This window comes from Lytechinus variegatus, chromosome 4 (assembly GCF_018143015.1).
Source record: "Lytechinus variegatus isolate NC3 chromosome 4, Lvar_3.0, whole genome shotgun sequence".
Classification (NCBI taxonomy): Eukaryota; Metazoa; Echinodermata; class Echinoidea; order Temnopleuroida; family Toxopneustidae; genus Lytechinus; species Lytechinus variegatus.
The window spans coordinates 37,703,068-37,727,582 of NC_054743.1; the positions used below are offsets into that span (position 1 = coordinate 37,703,068).

Below are 24,515 nucleotides of genomic sequence, written 5' to 3' on the forward strand. Positions count from 1 at the left end.
ACACGCTATGACGAAGGATTTAGGGGGAAACTTAAGTATACAGTTCTTCTTATTATCAGGTTGGAAGGTGTATTGTGCCTCAAGAGCTCGATGCATTTGTCCTACTTCTGACAGACACGGCTGATTGTGTTTTGATGATAATAAAGCTATTGTAAATCAGGACTGTACACACGGAAATAACATAACCGGTTGTCTCTCTCGGTACACCCCTGTCATTAGTACTGAAGCCGTCTATCTTGGACTACACTTTCTTTCTCGCTCTCTCTCTGTCTTATTACCATCAACATGGGTGATAAGTTTCTCAACGAGGGGCTGAAATACTTCTTTCTGGTAAGTTTTTGAGCTGATTATGATTTTTTTGATTAATTCTTCCTATCATAGACTTGGTAAGTGAGTTATAGTTATGCAATTTTAATTGTTTTGAGGCTATAGCCGCATCACTCGAAGGCCTTTTCTAAAATATACCGCTCAAAAATGGTTCACCTTTATAAAATATATTTACAAAATATTGCAGATTCCATGTTTATAAGAACTAAGATGTTACTCTGTCACAATTAAATTTCAACATTGTATATTTTCTAAAATCCTATATCATAGTCGATAATTACCTCCTTAATATATTTCAATTTAATATAATTCAATTTGATATAATTCAATTTAATTTATACCACTATATCCACCCAAGAGATTTGAGTGTGTATTATGTGATCTGCTATGCCAATATTTGACCCTTTTTACGTGCCCGCGAAGATTCAATTTTTTTAGGACGGCAATCTATAATTCTGTTATTTAGTATTGACCAATAAAATAAAAAGAATCGAATACATTAATTGTACTTATTTAATGAGATATATATAGGTCTATATTATATCACTTCATTTTCCCAAAGTCCCACGAAATATATGTTTATCCGTAGCCTCGGCTTTCCACAGTTGAACGATGCTACTGTGTTCCACTGACCCGAATAAAAGTGTTTTCAAATACCTTCACCCATATACTCCTGTACCATTCATTCAATAATTTCAATGAGTCGTAATTATCTCCCGACGAGCAACATATCCACGTATAATCGAACAAAATGAATATGGATATGATTTCCCTTGGATATAATATATAAGCTTTTAATCTGCACATTTGAAGTGTAAAGTGTGTGTGTGTATTTGAGTTTTGTCAGACGTGTATCAATCAGATATGATTATCTACGTCTGGGACCGACCTTTAACGTCACCATCCGAAAGACGTGACCAGGGATCGAACCTCGAACCTCTGCATCAATTTGTAACTTCCCCACAGCTTGGATTACAGGCGCACGCCACAACGCCCAAAGGAGGCAATCATGACATTCATGTACTAGGTTGTGAAAATGCAAAACAAAATTTAAATTACCAGTCGACTCTTGATATCATAACTTCAATATGAAGAAAATTTACAGCCTAAGGACAATGTCATCGTATCGAGAATCCTATCTTTGGAGTACAGTTTTATTACATCACTGACATGATTTTTCTCTCAAACACAATATTTTATTGCGTATATAAACTTTAATTGATTATATTGCAGTGCGCATTGAAGTATTGAAGTTGAAATAGATTGTAATAATAATTGAGTCGGTGCGTCTGTATTATTATTTTGTAAAATTTCCATAAGTTATCTAGAAAAAAATGATGCAAACTGTTGTTTAATTTTCATTGAATATACCTGAATTATTATATACTCATTCTATACATCATGCAGTATGAAGTCATCCGGGGAAATCATATATATATATATGCACTATATCAGCATTATTTTGCTTGTCATGATTCTGTGTGCATTATCATTATGTATCTCGATTTCTAATAAAGCGGCCTAAATTATGTGCATTTCGGTAAATTTGGTTGAAAAGGTACCTCTTTCGGTGTATTTTGTTCTCTTTTTCATGCCACCGACGGATAACAATCATCTTAGCCTTGTTTCCTGGTTGACTGAGTCGTATTTCCTGCTTCTAAACAGTAGGCTGGTTTCTGCATGGACAGAGCATTGTGTCAAATCTTACCTGCGCTCTGACAATTAATTAGATCAGTGATTACGTAATCAGACAATTTGTCATTGGTAAAATAAATCATTACGGTAACATTTTTTGTCCTGATACCATGTCCGTACGCAGTTTCAGACAGACAGACATACATATACACAGACGTAATATTTAGATAGTCCATATTATGAAGATAGATTGAAAAACAAACTAAACTAGATAGATAAATAGATAGATAGATATATAGATAGATAAAATGAAGAAGAAGAAAAAAAAGAAGGAGGAGGAGGGGAAGGAGAATAAGAATTAAGAAGGAGATGAAGAAGCAGAAGAAGAAGAAAAGAAGAAGGGGGAGGAGGAGGAGGAGAAGAAGAAGAAAAAATGAGGAGGATGAGGGGTAGAAGGAAAGCAATAAAATAAAACAAAATTAGAATTCCAGTTGTCAAACTTCAAATCTTATTAGTAAGTTTAATTAGTACTCATTTCTAACGTGTTTTAGCGCCAAGTGATAGTGATGATCAAAAGTGACATTTTACACTTGATAAACTTAAGGAATTGACTATGGTCATCTCTGATTATGGTGATAATGATGATATGATAGTAATAGTAATGATAATGGCATCGATAACAATAATGCTGATAATAATATACTAGATTTTTTTTACATAAAATCGGCCCAGCCATATCAACTCTTTTCGATTTTGATGAACAAAAATGTCCCTCCGAAGTTCCCTTCAGTCTACCAGACAGGGTAAAAAGAAAAGAATAATATGTCGAATAATTGACATTACACCGACATTTCAAATATTTACAAACCATTGTAATGTTTATTATGTCAAAATATTTGTATTAAATTGGCATACATTTTTTTTGTTGGAAATTTGGCCTCGTTCTCGGAATCCTGCCGCAACGGTACCATTGTTTATTACACACACACGATGCGTTATGATATATTTTTATCATTTTAGTATATAATTTGGACAATAATTATTTCCCATAAGGCATGTAATGGAGAACTGTTGCCTAGGTATTATGTTTATCATAATATGTAAAATCTGAAACAGAAATCGATAAATCAAGTCAAATGGAATCAAATCAATAGTAATTAACTTAAATTGAGTGGTATCTGATATTGATTTAATGAAATTGTAATATTGCAGGAGGCGACACTAATGAATATTTGTTTTGTTTGTTTGATTGTTTTGTTTCTTCTGCATTCATGATAATGAAAATAACTTATCAAAATAGATTATCTCCTAAAAGTATTCATTTCTAACTAACATAGGTTATACTGAGAGAAATGATTGAAATGATCTTAAACTTAATCATATATATAACATAGTGCAACTGGAGTAGGACTGTTATTACATGCAATACGGTGCTTTAAAAAGAGGCAGCCCCTAACTAAATGAACGAAGTTCATCGAATATAACAAAACGAGTTTTTAATACAGAATATAGGTAATATTCATGATCACAAATACTATCTCTTTATATTCGCCAGTCTTGTCAAGTTCACTTAGGTATCATATCGTCATTACGTTTAAATCTACATTGTGTACAGTTGGGGAATCAAAGCTTTAAACCGAAAATATCATGACATAGGGCAGGATAGAGTATCCATGTAAGTAGTAATTAGAAATTTTAGAATGTGATCAGTGGATACACCTAAACCCATTTCTGAAAAAAAATGTGTGGAGGGATACACAAATATAATTAGGGTTTCATTGAATTTGTTCATCAGTTCATTGCGTGGGTTTACCATCGAAGTCTACGTTTTTTTTTACAAAACAAAATCCGGCTCACAAGCATTTTTTGTAGAATCATTGTGTTTCTATAAACATTTTGTAAGCGAATTGACAACCGTTATTTCCGTGGAAGAGAGGAAGTCCAAAGTAGGCTCGTTTTTAGCAAGAATAACATACATGTATTTATTTGTGAAATGTGTACCTCGGGATAAAACAGAGTAAATCTGCTTTTGTTTTTCATAGGTTCAGATATTGGATTCGGTTTCGTTTTTCCGTGCTAAGACATCGATTATCTGACAAATATGTAGCATTCCCCATGGTTTTAAATTGAAATGTTTGGCATGTGCAACCTGGCTAGGGTATCGAATCCCGAACCACCCACTCGCTCTAACACTGAGCCACCTTTTAATGATCACATAACGTAAAGTAATACTTTTTCTTCTGCCTTGAGAATTCCCTGGTTTTATATATGCTTATCATTTTCGAGTTTGGTCGAAAGATTTTCACTTTCAAGCACTGGCGGATCCAGGGCGGGGGGGGGGGGCACAGCCGACCCGTGCCCCCTTTGAGAAGCAATATTAAAATTTGTAATGTAAAAATGGCATTAAAACAAAAGTATGCCCCCCTTTAATCATATTGATAGTGAAGACCTGGTTTTGTTTGATTGTTTTGGGGGACGAAATATCAAATTTTGGTTAAAAACCTTTTTTTGGCTCGTCAGATGGAAAAATGTGCCCCCCTTTTTGAAAATCCTGGATCCGCCCCTGCTTCCAAGTTTCCTGTTTGTACTAAAAGTAAACATAGAAGATGTAAAATAACAAGCCAAATTTAGTTTTATTTCTAGGATATGAATCCGATTCTCATGTAATTTTCATTTTGACATCCTGTGGGAATATGAACGAAACACTCTTTAGGTTTTGAGAACGGACATAATTCTAGTTGTCTCATTGCCGGTCTACGTGCTTATTTATGTCTTCAGATGATAACCTAAATTTCACTAAAAGCACCGAAAGAGTTTTAAAGAACACACCAACATCCATGGTGTTAATCAAGTACATAGATGACCCTCCAATGTCATTTTTACTTCGGTTTAAATCTGATTGCTTCAACAATAGATGTGGTGTTATCATTCCTTTAGTTTATATTTTCAACAATTTTTGGTGTTACATTAAACTGATTGATGTAATATTAACACATTAGGCTAGGGTATGGTCTTCTTGTGACATCAACTGGTGATGTTGGAGGGGGTAGGGGTCCCAAAACAAATTTCTTTGAAATTCATGTTTTCTAGATTTGATTGTAGGTATGTACATTCTAAAAAAAAGGCTTACCCTATATTGGGTAAATGGGAACATCTACGTTGTTTGGGTAAAAATTTTACGCGATGTTACGTTTAAATAGCCCAATATGGGGTAAAAAAAAACAATTACCAGCAAACAACCATGTTCCCTTTCTATCCAATATTGGGTTAAATTTTGCTCAGTGTTTTTTAGTGTTTTTTTTTAGAGTGTAAGATGATGATAATAAGAGTCATGTATGGTGGTTTTATATACCCTTGAAATTGATGCTTTATTGAAAGATTCGTTTTAGTTGTAAATTATATATATCTTTTAATTATACGTGATATTGAGATCAATATAATTTCTATTAAAAATTCCTTTGCTATCTCCCCGACCCCCTGTCTGTTTTCCTTTCTCCATGCAGCTACTGTGGTTAGGAGCAAACGTAGCCTACTGGGTAGTGACATTCCTGGTCTACGAGCAAGGACCTCAATATTTCTACGTCAGGCATATTACTGGGGTAAGTTTGATATTTTTTTCTAACCAAACGGGATTAGAATAAATATGAAAACTACCCTTCCCTATTAATTACTATCACGGTAAAAGGCAACGATTCGACACCACTCTCATATCCAGACAAAAGGAAAATTTTGATGCGCATATCAATGCGTAAAACTGTAATCTTCTGTACAACGTACAACTTTCCCCTACAAGAACAAATCAAACGAGCACACACGAAGAAAGAAAAGTAAAAATTAGAATATTGAAAGTATGTTATTTGCATCAAATATCAAGACAAGGAAGTTGTAATGATATCAATTATTGTCTGGTTGCTAAATAAATATTATTATTATTATTATTATTGATTTCTTACAAAGTGGAAAAAAGATAATAGTGCTTGATGCAAAGTCATATTACTGAGTGAAAAAAAGTAAAAGGGCTTGATGCAAAATCATTTCCTCCTTAATTTGAAAATACTTTCGTGTATATACTCTGAATAAAATTATATTTATGTTATCTGAATTCAACCGTTCACAGATCCAAAACATTTGGTGAGAAAATGACACCATATAGTTGTGGATCCATCTTTCCCAAAATATCCGACAAATTACATACTTTGACAAATATGTGTTAAACACGTACATTATTTCTTTTGACATGTTGCACTTTACAATAAATCAGGATTGGGCTTCAGCCTTCACCATGTTCACCCATGTTTTTTTTCTAAAACCAAGTAAAAAAATGAAAAAAAAAATGACCATTTGAATTTGATTTTTTTGCATGGTCTACCCCCACACTTTTGGCTCAGCCCCCATCCACTTTCAAAACTGTTGACTGCTTTAATTAACTACCCCTGTTATATAGAGACTTTTATGAGTTGAATTATGAACTGAATATTATTTCTTATGATCGCATTCGTACAACAATTCATTTGATATATATCAATATCTCTGTTTATATCTCTCCCTTGGTACATTTAGGTTGGTCTTTCCATAGCGAAAGCATCGGGAGCAGCGTTAAATCTGAATAGTTTAATAATCTTACTACCGATCTGTAGAAACCTCATCTCTTTCTTCAGGGGCTCGTGTGCCACAAACACAGTAAGTATATCACCAGCAGCGTAGCAATGGGTGAAGGGGGAAGGAAGGGGAGGGGGAGGGGCTTTGGGGGCACTGGCTTTCCCTGAGAAGTTCCACGATCGAGATAAAAATGAGACAGACAAGGAGTGAATTCTTGTGATTTTTTTTGTTACAATTATGTATGAGCTGTCCTTATAATGTGAATTGATCCTAAAGTGGGTTTTTGTGTGAATCTATCTGCAGATATTATAGTAAATGCTAGTAAAGGGGCCATTATGATAAAAATAAATCAGGGGCGGCGATCCTGGTGGCCGGGGTGCACAGTCCCCCATTCTTTGAAGCACCGAAAAGTGCCCATTTTACGCAAGAAAAATGTCCCCTCACAAACGTGGACAGAGCCCCTTTCACACGAGGAGGACCCGGTTTTAGGTGTTACCAAGACTAGTGCACTTCGCTCAACCGCCCCTGAGTAACTTGTTGGTAACATTCGCCGTAGGTAAGTTCTATAACTCTAGTAGGTGATAGATGACGGAATCATTCCTCATTTTTCACGTAACAGTATTTTTTTTTGACATTCGACGTTTTATAAAATTTTATTTTAATCTAATTATGAAGGTATATCTTTTTATGGAAAAGTAGATCTAATCTAATCAAATTGTTACTGGGTAATCACCAAATTTGAATATTTTTCTCTGTCTCTCACCCTGTATTTCCCCACCCCACTTTTCCTGTAGCTTTGTAGGAGGAGTGTTCGACGTCAGCTGGACAAGAATCTGACCTTCCATAAGACCGTGGCCTACATGATCGTTATCTGGACCATCGTCCACGTCGCCGCTCACGCTTTCAACTTCAGGAACCTTTACAACCACTATCGGTGCGTGACGACGAACAACGATGAACTGTGCGAAGGCATTACTGCGCTCGCTCGCAAGTTCACGGCTCGGCCGGAAGACAACTGGTTGAATCCTATCCGAGGGGCCAAGGTTAGTCTCCATATCGCTAATAAATGATATGACGTTAATATATCCAAGCATACACTAAACAATGACATCACTCTTTCTTTTACCATGGTGGCAATGGCAAGAATTTACAGAATATGTATACATGTTTAAGCCAAGTCCAAGGTGGGTAGGAGCAGGGGGGGGGGGTGAAGGGGTCGCCCCGACCGCCACTGTTAATTTCCTTTTTTAAATGAAGGAAATTTTGACAAAGAAAAAGAAAGGAACCTCGGAAGAAAAAAAATAAAGAAAAATAAAGTAAAAAAAAGAAAAGGTAACACTCACAAAATATTCTATGTAAAAAATCATGTTGGTCATTCTTTATTTTGTTTTTAGTTTTCCTCAACTATGACCTTTCACTGAAAAGATAACTTTGTCACAAGGCCCGATTAATTCGTCAATCGGGGTAAAATAATTTGTTTTGCGATATAACTGTGAAATGACAAACTCATGGTAGTAACATAACAAATTGATCGAGCATTATTACAAAGTTTCAACTGGTGTTGACAAAAACAAACTTGCGCATGACTGATTTATTTGCGTGACGACTCTTCACAACCGTATTTGACAAATCCTCTTCGCGGTCAATGTAGAAATGACGAGTTTAATTCGGCCGTAACGAATTATATTACAAATTATTTGCTGAAAAACAAATCAATTTGTTGAGGAAAAATGCATGACAAATTTAGCTCCTGAAGACAGTTCGGGACACCCCGCACATAATCAGCGTCTTCGAATCACTCGCCGGTCGCCGTGATTTTGCTGCGAAGCAAGGCTTGGGTAGATCGTAAAAGGTAAACTTTTATACTAAAAAAATAAATTAAATGATTAATTAATGCATTTGATTGTAGTATATTACTGTGGAGATAACTATTGTATGAAATTCTATAATAGTGAAGTGTTTTTCACCGAAATATTAGTAAATTGAGTATGCATACCTGCATGCTCACGGCTACCTCGAGCGAAGTTCGTGCAGACTTCACTACCGGTACTACACTCCCGTCTCCACCTACCCGAAAGTACCGGTACGTGGAGTGTAGTGTACCGGTAGTGAAGTGGAGTGAAACCTGCACGAACTTCGCTCGAGGTAGCACACGGCGGGACGGGCATCCCATGTACAATGACAATACAATGTAGGCCTAATAAGCTTGTAAAATGCGATTGACTCCAACAATGTCGAATGCGTGTACAATGTATACCGTACTGTGTGTGTCATGTGTGTCTTGCCTGGTCTTGACCGAGTGTCCTGTACTCGCGTACGTGTAGACTATCTAGGCTAGTTTCACCAGTCTAATACGAGGTAGGCCTAGGCCCTAGGCCTTTTTAGGGCCTTACATGTTTTATGTTAAACTTAGACAATCGCTATGTTTCGAAAAAAGTAGGCCTATTATGGGACTAGGCCTAAGTAAATGTAATATCATAGGCTAGGCCCTACCTGTTATCAGTCAATATTTGTACTCAAATTCAATAAGTAGCAATAAGGAGAGACCTGTCTGGACTGCAGACTGTTTGCTACACTCATGTCTCATGACAGTCAATAGTTTTGGCCCAGGCCTGACTACCATATGATTGCCAGGCCTTTTGACATGGCCTTGGCCTACATGTATCTACAAATTAATCCGACTTTGCACATTCCTATGCCCCACCGACGTCATTACGGGGGCAATTTACACATAAACTAGCATAGTTCGCTTAGATTTCGATTTGCGATGTTCACTGTCGCAAGCCACATGAACCCTACCAAAGATGGTAGGGTTTATGATTACAATTTTATAAAATTAATGCCTGAAGTAGTCTAAACAAGATCTGTACAGGAGTGTGTTTGTGGTTATCAGCCTGTCACTATAAACACCAATAAGTTAACATGTTCAACAACACCAGCATTAATCTAGTGAACAGGGGTCATGATGTTTTTCATATTTTCAGTTTCTTGCAGAGTTTCGCAGGATTCATGGTGAGGACCTAATCACACTGTTCAACCAAGGACTACAAAGACTGGCAGAACCCCTTTCTGGACTTCACAAAGATAGATGCAAATGAGCCAAGAAAGATGTGACAGTTTACTTCCCGGAAGCTAAGAAGGTATTCTGTTATTCGGATTTTTTTAATTTGTAACATCACACATTAAAACCCCAAATTGTTATACAATGGAAAAATAATTTGTAACATTATTTTCTTATTATACAATGGATAATTATCTCTTCATTCCACGGTGCCACACATGACAAAAGGAAACTGTAAATACACTTTAAGAATTGAAGTTCGAACCCCTTCATGCAACCTACTTTATGCTGACAAAGGCATGCAACCATTTTACACTCGCACTTGGCCTAGTCACTTGATGTAAAATGGATGTGTAATATCAATGTCCAACAATTCATGAGTTTGTCTCATGCCTGCCTAAAAGTGTTTAACTCCTGTCCATTTGTGGTCATTTTTGAAGCCGACATTCTGAGATAATTCTTCATTGAATTTGGGTTTTTTCTTTTCTATCTTTCAATAATTTGAGCATTAATAGACAGCTGTTAGTTATGAAGCATGTTGGTATTTAAATTTAGAATCGTTGGCAGGGCCAGAATTTGGTGCAAATTGATTCGCTGATAGGTTCTTGTAGACAACTTTATGTGTGAATCAAACTTGATTCTTGCAAGCTGGTATCATGAGAATGAAGGCAGGAAGCTATTCATTAGTTTTGAGCAAAATTACAGCTCAGAACTTCAGTCCCTTCAATTCATTCATGATCTAAAGATTGCGGTGGTAACATGGTGGTATAATCAATGTTGGATTCCAACTTGCAGAATACAAGCTTCTGTTTTGATTTAAAAACATGGTGCATTTTTTAAATTATTAACATTTCTTAATCTGATTCCAGAAATTGCCATACAGATTCTACCAACCTTTTTCAAGGAAGACCTGGTGATGTATTCATCTCAAGTGACAAGGTATGGTACCGCATAACCAGTTAGAAGTAATTTTACAACATTGACATAGACTAGATTATAAGTTTCATAAAGCCAAAACCTAAGAATCATATTTTAGCATTCTTTTGCACTCCGCTCTACAACTTTAGACTGCTGAGCCAACTGGTGGGTTGTGTTTATGACAAAGTACACTGGTATTATGTGATCAGGTACTTAAGATTAACATGCATGCTATGTGTGATGTGTGATAACACAACATTCCAGTCAGCCCACTAGCATGCAGTTGCAAATTACAGCACCAAACAAAGCTGAATACATTCTGAGTGGTGGAATTTTGTTAGTTTTGCATTCTATCAGAGTGATTTATTTTCCAAAAATATTGTTACATCTTATTTAATGTTATTTGAATACTAATTGAAAGAGAAATATTTCAATCCAAGTAGGGTGAAAAATATTGTGTGTTGCTTGCTAAGAAATCTCATCGTTTTTACTCCGTCTGCCCATCCATTGTCCCATAATGGTGGGCCAAGTTTCTTAAAAAAACAAACATATTTCTTGTTGAGAAGCTAAACCACATGCATTGAATAAGAAACCCTTGTTATTGTTTTTCATTGACAGGTTGATACGAAGCCCATGTACATACGTGTATCCTGCAATCAAGAGGAATCATATGAGCTTGTTCTGGAGGAGCAAAGAGTCTGTCAAGTCCAGGATAAAGTGCATGCATTGGCTTGTTAAGTAGCTGGTTTTTATTTTTCATTCAGCCTATGGCTGTGAGCCATCAGTCATGAAAATTTGTAAGTTTTGCCAACTTGGAATTCTTCAGGTGAAAGATGCATGTCCTGTTGATAAATCTGTTATCAACCTTCTGAACATGTTGAAGAAGAAAGTGCCCTCCAGACAAGGGAAGTAACTGAAGTCCGGCTGATTGGCTGAAGTCATGGAACAGCTGTTTTTAAGTTACAGAGCATGTCCTTTAGGTTAAAATTGTTACAAGTTTAAAGATTGTAAGTACATGTATGTACAGTTGTATTGATAAATTGTGATTTTTTGAAAGAGATTTGAAAAAGAAAGTTTAAAGTCACATTCAGAGCACAGTAGATGGAGATGGCTCACACACTTGATGAAGCATATTCTATGGAAGCTCAAAAGTGCCACCGAGATGTTGAGAAGTCAACATCAAGGTAGCAAAAGATCAAATGACGAGATCCTGGATCTCATGTCCACATCTTTCAGACGAGATGATCAGCAGACAAGATCCCTGATCTCATCATGTCGACATCTTTTAGAAGAGATGATCAGATGACATGATCATGAATCGAAGATCTTGTCATCTGATCATCTCTTCTAAAGGATGACGAGATCCGGGATCTTGTCATCTGATCATCTCTCCTACAAGATGTCGACATGACGAGATTCGGGACCTTGTTATCTGATCATCTCTTCTACAAGATGTTGACATGACGAGATCTTCTATCTCGTCATGTCTACATCCAGTGGAAGAGATGATTAGGTGTCATGATCTCGTAACTCGTCATATCTACATCTTGTAGGAGAGATGATCAGATGACAAGATCCCGGATCTCGTCATGTCGACATGTCAACATGATGAGAACCTGGATCTTGTCATCTGATCATCTCTTCTAAAAGATGTCAACATGATGAGATCAGGGATCTCGTCATCTGATCTTTTGCTATCATGATGTCGACTTCCCAAGATAATTATCACAACATCTCGGTGCCACTTTTAAGCTTCCATAATATTCACACTTCATCTACTCACAGGAAAAATCTGAATATCTCAAGAGCTCCATTCCTGAGAAAACATAGTGCAAGGTCTTGTATCTTCTTTAGAATATGTGGGAACTTCTGTACACATAATCAATGTTGACTCTCAAATCTCCTGTACAGAGAATCCTTGTACAATTGCCGAGGTTGGCCTGATGGACGATGCCAAAGTGAAGCTTGCGAGCTTTTGAATATATTGTGAGGTAGCCTCACCAACTGCATAAGGATTCTCTCATATCAACCTGTATCGGTTCAAGAAATGCCTTGTTTATGTTATTGCAACAGCTGAATGCAAAATTGTTTTTGAAAATATGCTTGTAAAAAAAGAAAAGAAAAAATAGTATTGTGAACAAGTCAAACAAAAGGACAATATTTTAAAACTTGATTGGACATTAGTTTTGGTCTCGACGTAAATGTGTTTTCTACATACCTGCCAACTATTCAGATTTTTGAGCTTTCAAACTAAAAATTCTGGATAGTTCAGATTTTTGAAATTCTTCATGATGGTTAATTCAATCTTAAAGTTCAAAGATTTTATATATAAATTAATTGGAAAAAATCACCCATCTTTTCAATTTGGTGATTTTATACTATCAATGTTGGCAGTTTTGGACTGGCATTGTGTATAGCTAAAATGTTTTGCTCTCTGAATGTGAAGTGGCAAGTGGGCTCTCAATTTCTTGAGTAAATCATGGAAAAAAGTGAGAACCCTCTTTCAAGGAAGGAAGAACAAAAACAGTAAATACAGTTCCAAAAAGACTGAAACACTAAAGAGGAATTTTCATTCTTTAATGGCTTTGGATCAGGGAAATTTCTTTTCTTTTTTTTTAAAGTTGTCCAACATTTTATTGTTCTTTTGGAATGATTTTCAACTCTTAATGGAAAGTATTTTGATTCGTCAGGTTTGTAATAAATCATCAAATTTGTTATTTTTGTTTGACAAAAATCAAATGGTTTTGTCAAGCAAAAACAACAAATTTGGTATTTTGATATTATTGAATTTGATGCTATTGTTGCATGGTACTGGTAACTGCATTTGATGTCAGGAAGTTAATGCCAGGGGCATATGCAGGATTTTTTTTTGGGGGGGTGGAGAAGTTTTGGAAAGTGGACTTTTGCTAAATTTTCCTGAAATATACATTTATTTTTAATCATCGACCAAAAAAGCTAAGGGGGCGGCAATTTGACAACCCAATTTTCTTTTTCAAACGTAAAAAAAGGGCGATTTATTAACCCTATCTAGGCCGGGGTATTTTGGGAGTTCCTATGGCCGGGGGGGGGGCCTCCCAGCCCCCCCCTAAGATCTCGGCCGTCGACCGCGCGATCGCGCCGAAAATTGGCACACGGGTTGCCTGGGACATAATCTACAAGATTGTATAGTAATTTATTTCATGCGAATCGCTATTAAGTGATTATGCTAATTTATGCGTAATTAGTATGCGAAATCATACTTTTTCCTCTAACTCCCTAAATAAAGCTCCAAATGTACTAATTTTTGGTATAGAAACTCTTTGAAGTGTCCTAAGCAAGAGTACATGAAAAAAATTGTGATATCAAATCATTTTCTTATGTATTGTTTTTTGCTATTTCTTATGTATTTCTTTGTTTTTTGGACCTTTTGTTTTTCATTGTTTTTTCAATGAAATTTGTTGGGGACTCTTCTGTGATCATAAAAAGCATAAAATGAATACATTTAGACTAGCAGAACTAAAAATAATCATACATTTATGAAATTTGGTTTGCATTGACTTTGTACACGAAATCAAGTTTTTGAGCAATTTTCGGTCTGACATGCACTTACATAATGTTACGTAATTTCGGAACCACGTACCCGGGTGACGCAAAATTGGTCTCAAAAGTTGCGCAAGACTTGAAAGTAAAAACTCAGCGAGTGGCGCAGTCAAAAAATTTCGCACGGCGAAAATATCGAGCAATTCATTGAGGGGGGGGGTTCCGAGGCCCCCTCCCGGCCTAGATAGGGTTAAACGCAGATGCACAAAAGTAGACCTTTCGCATTTTGTGAACGCAAACCCGCACCCCCTGCAATGCATATGCCCCAGGTTAATGCAAAGTATTTTGACATTTTTAGTGAGTTTAATGTAGGCCCTAATTGTTCCAACTGAATTTGTTGCAATTGTTATACAGTAGTGGTAACTGAAAAGAATTTGTTGTCAGGACGAAGATTGCTTGTTGCTCTTAAGAATATATCAAGGAGTTCCAGCTAATCTCCTTCGCAGCCTGCTTACTGTGACAGCAGTAGTCTCAGTATGAGACTGCGAAGGAGATTTGCTAAAACTCTATATCTTTATTTAAATGCAGAGTATTTTGACATTGCTAGAGAATTTAATGTAGGCCCTAATTGTTGTAACTGAATTTGTTGCGATTGTTATACAGTAGTGGTAACTAATAAAAATAATTTGTTGTTGGAATGAAGATTGTTTGTTGCTCTTAAGGATATATAGGAGTTTTGGTTTATCTCCTTTGCAGCCTGCTTGAAAATCATACTGTGACGGCAGAAATCTCAATCAGGCTGCTAAGGAGAAAAGCCAAAACTTCTCTATATCCCTAATGCAGAGTATATTGACATTGTAGTGAATTTGATGTAGGCTAGGTTTGTAACCGAATTTGTTGCAATGGTTATAACGAATTTTTTGTCAGAATGAAGATTGTTGCTCTTATAGGAGTTATAGCTAATCTCCTTCGCAGTCTGCTTGACACTCATACTGTGATAGAAGAATTATCAGTCAGACTGCAAAGGAGATTAACATCCTTAAAGGGGAAGTTCACCCTGAAGAAAACTTTGTTGTAAAAATAGCAGAAAAAATAGTAAAAAATATTGGTGAAGGTTTGAGGAAAATCTGTTAAAGAGTAAAAAAGTTATTAGAGTTCAAAATTTGGGATTTGTGACGTCATAAACGAGCAGCTGCCCCATGTGTTATGTAATATAAAATGTATGAATTTCAAATTTTGTATGGTTCCTGATGACTTAATTTTGTTTTCTTTTCATGATCGGGTGTGGAATGATATGTCTATTGATATACAAAAGTTACAGTAAAAACCATTTTCTATTTTCTGAGGAAATGACATTTCATTGATTTTTTACCATTCACTATGTATAAATGCTGCTCGCATATGACGTCACAAATCAAATAATTGAAATTCTAATAACTTTTTAATTATTTGATGAATTTTTCTCAAACCTTCGGCAATATTTTTTATTATTTTTTCTGCTATTGTTACAATAAACTTTTTGTCGGGGTGAACTTCCCCTTTAATGCAGAGTATTTTGACTTTGCAGTGAATTTTAGTAAATATTTTATAATATGTTATATTTTATAATATGTTACTTGCTGGCAAGTGTTGACTGGATTTGATGTATTTTGAATTTGTCTCCTCAGGAATTTCGAGGTTCTATTAAAACTTACAAAAATATTAACTATATCTGTATTTGTTTGTTTATCACAGGTGTGCTTTCTGACTATTACATGACAAATAAACGTCAAATGCATTACAAATTGATGAATGTAAAAAACAAATTAAAAAATGAGAATGAGGAATTAAAATGTTGCAATGACAAACTTTGAAAAAAGTTTGTCAAATTAGACCACTTTTCATGACAAATTAAAATTCGTCATGTTATGGTGCATGACAAATCTATAATGACAAATCTTTGGCATGACAAATTTATTAATTTGTTAAATTAAACCACAGTAATGACGAATTTATATTTGTCAATTGACAAAGTTATCTTTTCAGTGTTGAAGTCAGCTTATACATGTAAATGTTTAACGCTGATCTATTTATTTCCAGACTTTTTATAATCTATCCAGCATTGATTTGTGTAAAGTTACAGCTATATTTTTATTATGTAAAATTTAGTTTGATTGATTATTGTTTATGTCTATTTGACACCTGTTCCCTTCATGGTAGCTTGTGTGTCATTGATAAATTTTTTTCTATCTGCTCCTTAGAATCTTCCAGCGGGTCTCGGTCTAATTGAACAGGGCCTGATCCCGATCGCTGGTTGGACCGGAGCTGTTCTCACCATCGCTCTAATCCTCATGTTCTCATCCGCAACAGAATTCATCAGGTTAGGAATAAAACGGAACTTCTCCATGTCCTCATTGAGGTCCCATGACATTTGCTCCGGCGACAATTGCTCCGATGTAAAATCTACATGTTAAGGCAAACATAAGACCTAACCTCCAAAACTAAATAAACAAAAATACCTCTATTTCGTAGTGTATATGTTTTTACTTGTCAAATTATTACTGAAATGGATCTTTTTTTTTCTTTATTTATTTATTTATTATTATTTTTTTTTTGGGGGGGTGGGCTTTTTTTTAACAAAAAATCCCCCCTCCTTTGGAAAATCCTGGATCGCAAACGAGATCAACCTCACTTCATCCATCGATAACCATGGAGGGTCCCGTAACACAAAGGTTAGCGATTAATTGTACGCTTGATTTCAACGATTGATTGTACATCGTAGTCAATGCACAATCAATTGTTAAAAATGTTCTGTGATGATTGCTAAGTTTTGTGTTATGGGCCCCTGGTTAATTCATGTGGTTAGAATAATCGAGTATTCTGAGGGAAGAAGTTCTTTTATATCATAATTGTCCTTGTGAAAGAATGACGGAGAATACACAATGTCAATGGTGAACATATACTTTTTGCCAGTCATTTGTTCTCTTCTTTTTCTGAAAACGGCCCCCACGGCTTATAATGCTGGACTGCACCGCCACTGCTCTCTTAAGTGCATGCGAAAAATATATGGTTTAACTTTGAAACATTTCAAAGTAAGTCATTCTGGCCTACCTCCTTCATCCGGAAGACAGTTAAAATTTTCATTAGACAACGTTCGATGAACAATAATTACAATGATGTCATATGGTACATTTTTTAATCATTTTCTTCTCATGCAAGTTGTGAATATCATATAGTTAATCATTTTTGTCTGGAATTATATTTTAAGTACTCTTTATTTATGCTTAATGCCAAAAATGGTAACATATTACGTTTATTATGTTATGAAAAATGCATTATACGAATGTTATGGATGTAGAAGAAAACAATAAATCAAATCATATCATTTCTCGCTACTCATTTCAGGCGTTCGTATTTCGAGACTTTCTGGATCACGCATCATCTCTTCATCGTCTATTTCGCTATGATACTTGCCCATGGTGTAGGGTGAGTAAAAAAAAACAGGCAACAGTTTCTTGGTGTAGTATTTCTGAGATGTGTATTCGATTTGGGAAAGTTAATATTAAATGACATCAATGAATATATGGCGCGATATTGTCCTTTTTATTGCAAACGAAAGCCTATTTTTAAAGGAATTTCTTAGACTTGCAGAATATAGAAATCATATGATTATTAAAAAATGCTCAAAAATTATTAGATATTATGATTGGTTGGTGAAAAATGGGGATCGGGGGATATCAATCATTTTTTTCTTGAATAATTTATTTGTAGTGATGAGCTAACAATGATATTTGGAAACTGAATTGGATTAAGATTTACTTTTAGTCAAATTCATCTAACTTTCATATACTAGTTCCTTCGTATGTGACCAGCCCTAAATACAAGCCGCTTTATGACATATCATCCTCATTATTATCATTATGATTATTGAGACCAATTATCTCAAATCAATGGATAACTTGTGTTTATGTTTCAGTGGTATCATCCGCTCACAAACAAATCTTGATCGCCATGATGTAGTGTTCTGTTCTGAAAACCTTGATCAATGGAGTCCAACATCAGACAGATGTGAAGATCCGGTATTTAAAGACGGATCCGCTGCGGTGAGTATGATTTCAGAGGTCTGGGTACGATTCGTCAAATGGATGCTGGTTTTGAAAGATATATATATAAGCAGAACAAAAAAAAGTTTTTCATTCCAAATCGGAGGTGATTTGGTCAGAGAAAAAAAATGGACAAGCAAATTTCTACATTTTAGAATACTAACCTGATTTCCAGCACCCCAGCACCACCCGCTTCCGATGCAGAGTCATATATTTTCGGAATGTTGGTAATTCCCCCAAGTTGGGCGAGGATAAGTTTTTTTTTTCCAGAGAAAGTGCAACGCGATTTAGTTATTCATGGCACTATTTTCAAACTTGATTTAGAATACTTTGGTGCTTTTGCATTTGTGATATTTTTACATTTTTAAAGGGGTATTTTGCTTCAATAGGTATGTTGTATGTGGAGGAAGCAACTGCCCCTCTGTGGCCCAAGTAGGCCGACGTACTTTCATAGTAAGGTCGGTCATGCATTTGAGGGAGAAACCCTATCTACAAAAAGTTGAAGAAAAACCTCTTGGTCAATTTCTTTCAAAGACTATTTGCACTATCATGATTTTATCCGTTGTGGTTTTAAGTACAAAGTCAGACAAATTATTACATTTGGGGTCTTGATTTTTTCTTTGTCTTCTTACGACCATTCTGCCATGAGTACAGTTAGTAAAGTACATGAAACATTTGTTATGACCGTGAGGTGCAACCTTGTGTAATGCCAAACCAATGTTGTACTTTTCTTACAGGGAGAGTCCAGGCTTAATATATATATATATATATATATATATATATCTCAATAAAAAGAGTAAAATTCACAGAGCAAAATGCTGAAAATCTCATCAAAATCGGATTACAAATAATGAAGTTATCGAATTTTCAAGATATGCATTTTTCCGATGCAGTTCTAGGAATGTCTTTATGAATATTCATTAGGTGGGCTGATGATGTCATATCCCCACTTGTTCTTTTTTTTATAATCTTATTATATGAAATTAGGTTTATTAAAAAATTTTCTACCAAGAACTAAAACAATTGGATTGACAACAGATTAAATGCATAAGTTATTTATTGCCGCAACATATTTCATCACAATGGAGACACATCATTTACAAATGAAACATTTATGATTTCATCTAATAACATAAGAAAGGGGAAAGTGGGGATGTGTCATCATCAGCCCACCTAATGAATATTCATGACGATGTGCACGTAGCTGTTTTCACAAAATATTGCTTAACTTTGAAATTCAATAACTTTGTTATTTGTCACCCGATTTTGATAAAATATTCAGCATTTTGCTTAGTGAATTGTACTCTATTTAGTAAGCTATAAATATTTTCAGCCAGGACAACCCCTTTAAGAGGGTGCCACCTGGGTCTGGAACGTTAACCCATTTTCAATCTCTACCTTGTTTACAGAGTTACAAGTGGGTGACCGCTCCCCTCATCATCTACTTTATTGAGAGGAGTATCCGCTTCTGGAGGAGCTGTCAGAAAGTCACTCTAACAAAGGTAAGCATATTACACTCATGATATAGAAACTGAGATGGATAAAACTAGGGGGTGTAGATAGGGGGATGTCCGAGTAGTTAAAAAGGAAGAGATGAAATAGGAGGAAAGGGCAAATAAGAGACAGTGAAGAAGAAAAAAGAAGAGAAAGAAGCAAAAAAGAAGCAGGATGTAGCATAGGAAGTAAAAAGAAAGAGAGGCTTCTATCGTTTAAATCTGTATTACCCTTATTATTCGATTGAGAGAAAAAAAATACACAGCTCATACGCTGATGTCGCTATATTGGGTAAAACTAATATCAAAATAATAATAATAATTATACTTGCTTATATAGCGCTTAATACTTACTTTGTCAGAAGTCTCTAAGCACTCTACAGTATGCAGCATATATACCCTAGCTTTAGCAGTGCAGCTGTTACGCGCGCTGCGTTTCAAGGAATAAATTCCTGCCAGGTACCCATTTACCTCACCTGGGTTGAGTGCAGAACATTGCGGATCAATTTCTTGCTGAAGGAACTTACGCCATGGTTGGGATTCGAACCCACGACCCCCTGTTTCAGAGTCCGGAGACTAATCCACTGGGCCACAACGCTCCACATAAAGTTTACACTTTGAACATGAACAAAATGAACTTGAAATCATGTGCTTATTATTACAGGTTGTGAAACATCCATCGAAGGTAATTGAGCTTCAGATGAAGAAGAAAGGATTTAAGATGGAAGCCGGTCAATACATCTTTCTTAAATGTCCATCCATCTCACACGTACAGTGGCATCCATTTACTCTTACATCGGTAAGTATAAGCTACATTATCATGGGATCATCAACAATCCGTCTATTTTGAAAATAGACATCACTTTCTGCTCTCGCAGACCTACCCCCCCCAATGAAAAATAAGGAAAGAAAAAGAAGGGTGAACTTTGATATTATTTTCTGAATATTATGTCCAGATCGATCACAAAATTTTTGGGTAATAAAAATGTCGAAATCTTTGCTCGGTTGCTTCGCTTGCTCGCACTTTTTTTTAAAGATTGATTTTACCCGATACGCCATAGCCCCCTCACAATTTTTGGCTCATCACGGCACTGAATACGAAGGAATGGCATAAGTAAAACGAACCATGAATTCTAATTCACACATTGCACTTACAATGGTTCTGATTATTTGATACAGGCCCCGGAAGAGGATCATTTTAGTGTTCATATCCGTATAGTTGGTGATTGGACTTCTGATCTATTCAAAGCTATGGGAGCTGACAAGCCAGAGCAACAATCACAGGACGATCTAGCTAGGTAAATCTTTTTACCGATTCCTTCCACAACATTCTTCAATTCGCTAAAATATATCCTGATATTTGTTCATTTATTTCGTATATTTTTTATGATATATGTGGTGCGTTCTTTTTCTCTCCCAGTATATACAGACATTGCAGTTATTAAAGGGGAAGTTCACCCTGACAAAAAGTTTATTGTAAAAATAGCAGAAAAAATAATAAAAACTATTGCCGAAGGTTTGAGAAAAATTCATCAAATAATTAAAAAGTTATTAGAATTTCAATTATTTGATTTGTGACGTCATATGCGAGCAGCATTCCTACATAGCGAATGGTAAAAAATCAATGAAATGTCATTTTCTCAGAAAATTGAAAATGGTTTTCACTGTAACTTTTGTATAACAATAGACAAATCATTTCACACCCGATCATGAAAAGAAAACAAAATTAAGTCATCAGTAACCATACAAAATTTGAAATTCATACATTTTATATTATATAACACATGGGGCAGCTGCTCGTTTATGACGTCACAAATCCAAAATTTTGAACTCTAATAACTTTCTTACTCTTTAACGGATTTTCCTCAAACCTTCACCAATATTTTTTACTATTTTTTCTGCTATTTTTACAACAAAGATTTCTTCAGGGTGAACTTCCCCTTTAAACAAAAGCGGAAAATTGTTACTTTTTTCTTCTAAACATTAAATCAAAACTCATTACCTCCTTCTCTGTATATGATTTTGTTTCTCTCTTCTTCTTATCCTTCTCTCCCTTTATACCTCGCTCTCTGAACCACCCTTCTCCCTGGCAATTTGCTCTCTACTATATAATTTACCCATATTCCCTAAAACTTTGGACTGATATATCGAATAAAAGCTAGTCTGGAATTTCCTCCAACCAATTTATGAAGTACAAAGTGATTCATACGATTGTATGTAATACCTTGTTTCTAATACCTTATCCTTTTCTTCCAGAGTTGCCGTTGATGGTCCATTTGGAACAGCTAGTATTGATATCTTCAAATACCAGGCTGCTATTTGTGTGGGAGCTGGTATAGGAGTAACACCATTCGCATCCATCCTTAAATCTATCTGGTATGGTATCCTTCAAATTCATACCTTCCAGGTCAAAACAATATACAGCCTGGTTTACTACATAAACTAATCAGATATTGGTCAAATATTAAAGAAAATGTTCAATATTCAAACGGCAATGATTTTCGAGTGCTAATATTCATTGCTAAGCAATATTGCTGTTCATAAGTTTTTAAAACGTTTTTTTAATCCCATTAATAAAGAGCAACTGTGCCTTTATACAGTATATCAGAATGTATAAAATCTATACATGTTGTTAAATTTTGTTTTTGCTCATAAGATCCTCATTTCTGGTAGATATTTTATGAAACACTCTAAAGAGTTACATACAACTTTTAAGAATGTGCACATAGATTATACCACCACCCCTACATCAATATGGTTGCATGAATATAGTTGAACTATGCAGTTGCTTAAAATTGTTGACGTTTTGTGAAGACAATCCATGCAATAATCATAATCATGGTAATATGACTAAATCAATTTCCCCCTCCCAAACATAAGAACAAATGTGGCCCATAGTATCAAAGAGACAAATCACTGATCAAGCCGAATGAATCATGAGTTTTACATGTCGCCCTCTGCAGGCTGAAGAGTGTCAACAACAGCGCCTCGCTGAAGCTGAAGAAGGTGTATTTCTTCTGGATCTGCCCCGATACGAATGCCTTCGAGTGGTTCTCAACACTCCTTGACTCCATTGATACCCACTTTACGGAGCAGGGTAAACCCGACTTCCTCAAATACTACATCTATCTTTCAAGGGGTTGGAACAATACTCAGGTAATTGTATATTATATCAATAAATTAAACAAGTTAAAAGCTACTGAAATCAAGCAATTTGATTGGCTGATAGCGATTGTCTTCTAGAAATTGAGCATTTGTTATAACGGTTCTTTATGCAACTGGGAACAGATCAATATATTTGACAGGAAAGTTATGAATTTATCTCAATGGTGATTACCTTCATCTAGCAATTCCATTGGTTTTGTCCTAAATTTCCCGAGAAAACTTTTTATCATTTTTTTTCCCGTTTTCATTTTGATCAGATCATGAAAACGCTCCATGATTTGAATAGAATTTCTAAGATTTTGAAGCATTTCTGAACATTTTGGGCCATGACTATGGGAAATGAAAAAAAATGAACCCCTTTCACTTCACAACGGAAACATTCGTGAGTTATAGGGTTCACAAGCCAATTTTCTCAATCTGTTTAATTATAAAACAAATTCATCTTTCAAACTAAATATAGGATAAAACTCATGCCTGGGAATGGTGAAATATTTTGAATTACTATCTCTGTGTTCTGATCTAAATTCTATATTAAGACAATGCAAACAAACTCATAAATCGCTTGAATTATGAAAATAGTGATTTCTTAAATCAACAGGTCATATATAATTATATTGACGAAAATTTGAACCATCTACACACCTTTGACTAATTTTATATATTTTCTTCTTCTTCTCCTCCTCCTTCTTCTTCTTAATCTACTTCTTCTTCTCCTCCCCCTCCTTCCCCTTCTTCTTCTTCTTCTTGATCTACTTCTTCTTCTCCTCCCCTCCTTCCCTTCTTCTTCTTCTTCTGCTTCTTCTTTATCTACTTCTTCTTCTTCTCCTCCTCCTCCTTCCCCTTCTTCTTCTTTCTTTCTGTCTCTCTCCTCTCTCTCTTTCCAACTCCGATCTCTCTTCCTGATTTTCTCCATCAGGCAAAGAACATTTACCTCCAGGAGGAACAGGAGATTGACGCCATCACCGGCCTGAGACAGAAAACCCATTACGGTCGTCCTAAATGGGACTCAAACTTTAAGATGATCGCAGAGGAGAATCCAGGGTGAGAGATTTTATTTCAGACAATCATTTCAGTTTGAAACTTTTGCCGGGTATAAACATGAAAAACTTGTTTCGATTTTCACGCTATGGCTGGAACTTCTGTAAGCAGGTGGGCGTGCAGGGGCAGGTGGGGGCGTTTTGAAGCCCCCTGATTCGAGGATGGAAAGTTGCATCCCTGGAAATTTTCAAGATATCAAATTATTATTTCACTCTAACTCCTTGGTATGTAATTAAAGGGACCAAACTAGAATTAGATTAATAATCTAAACCTCACAAATCTTAAAATCTAAAATCTAATTTTGGTTTGGTCCCTAATACCAGGCACTCAGAAAGTTAGAGAGTACCCTCGAACTTACCATGTCATGAAAATAATTTGCTGCCTTGAAGAACAGGTTATAATTTATACCAGTGATGATGTGTTCACACAATGCGCTTCTACTATATCTTCTTTGCTTTTTTACATCCTACCCCCCCCCCTCATAGGACGAGTATCGGAGTATTTTTCTGTGGTCCCAAAGCCTTATCGTCAGTACTACACGAGAATGCCAACAAATTCACCAGCTTGACGCCGGACGGAGCCAAGTTTTTCTACAACAAGGAAAACTTCTAAGCATCAACGTTCGGTCGGGATAACGAAAATCAAACTTTCAATCATCGCCAACCTGTATTTTTTTTA

At 35.7% G+C, this 24,515-nt stretch overlaps 1 protein-coding gene and 2 long non-coding RNA genes across 3 annotated transcripts; 2 read left to right on the forward strand and 1 right to left on the reverse strand.

The window, feature by feature from the left end:
• LOC121413985 (cytochrome b-245 heavy chain-like) lies at nt 1–24,515 on the forward strand. Its single transcript, XM_041607018.1, has 14 exons — nt 1–330; nt 5,466–5,561; nt 6,523–6,642; nt 7,356–7,604; nt 16,300–16,418; nt 17,444–17,524; nt 18,015–18,141; nt 19,551–19,643; nt 20,299–20,433; nt 20,814–20,932; nt 21,891–22,010; nt 22,598–22,790; nt 23,716–23,840; nt 24,323–24,515. Exons 1-14 carry the CDS (start codon nt 286–288, stop codon nt 24,447–24,449), a joined length of 1,749 nt encoding a protein of 582 aa, XP_041462952.1. The 5' UTR covers nt 1–285; the 3' UTR covers nt 24,450–24,515.
• LOC121413986 lies at nt 8,306–11,455 on the forward strand. Its single transcript, XR_005969790.1, has 4 exons — nt 8,306–8,413; nt 9,546–9,701; nt 10,492–10,561; nt 11,159–11,455. It is a non-coding gene; the product is annotated as an uncharacterized LOC121413986 (long non-coding RNA).
• On the reverse strand, nt 12,783–15,170 carry LOC121413987. Its single transcript, XR_005969791.1, has 2 exons — nt 14,316–15,170; nt 12,783–13,563 (listed from the first exon to the last, which is right to left on the reverse strand). It is a non-coding gene; the product is annotated as an uncharacterized LOC121413987 (long non-coding RNA).

Excerpts from the sequence above, each read along its gene's own strand:
- LOC121413985 (XM_041607018.1), top strand. The coding sequence starts at position 286 with ATGGGTGATAAGTTTCTCAACGAGGGGCTGAAATACTTCTTTCTG. Across the intron at positions 20,933-21,890 it reads TCACAGGACGATCTAGCTAG|AGTTGCCGTTGATGGTCCAT; the intron begins GTAAATCTTTTT and ends CTTTTCTTCCAG. Across the intron at positions 23,841-24,322 it reads ATCGCAGAGGAGAATCCAGG|GACGAGTATCGGAGTATTTT; the intron begins GTGAGAGATTTT and ends CCCCCCTCATAG.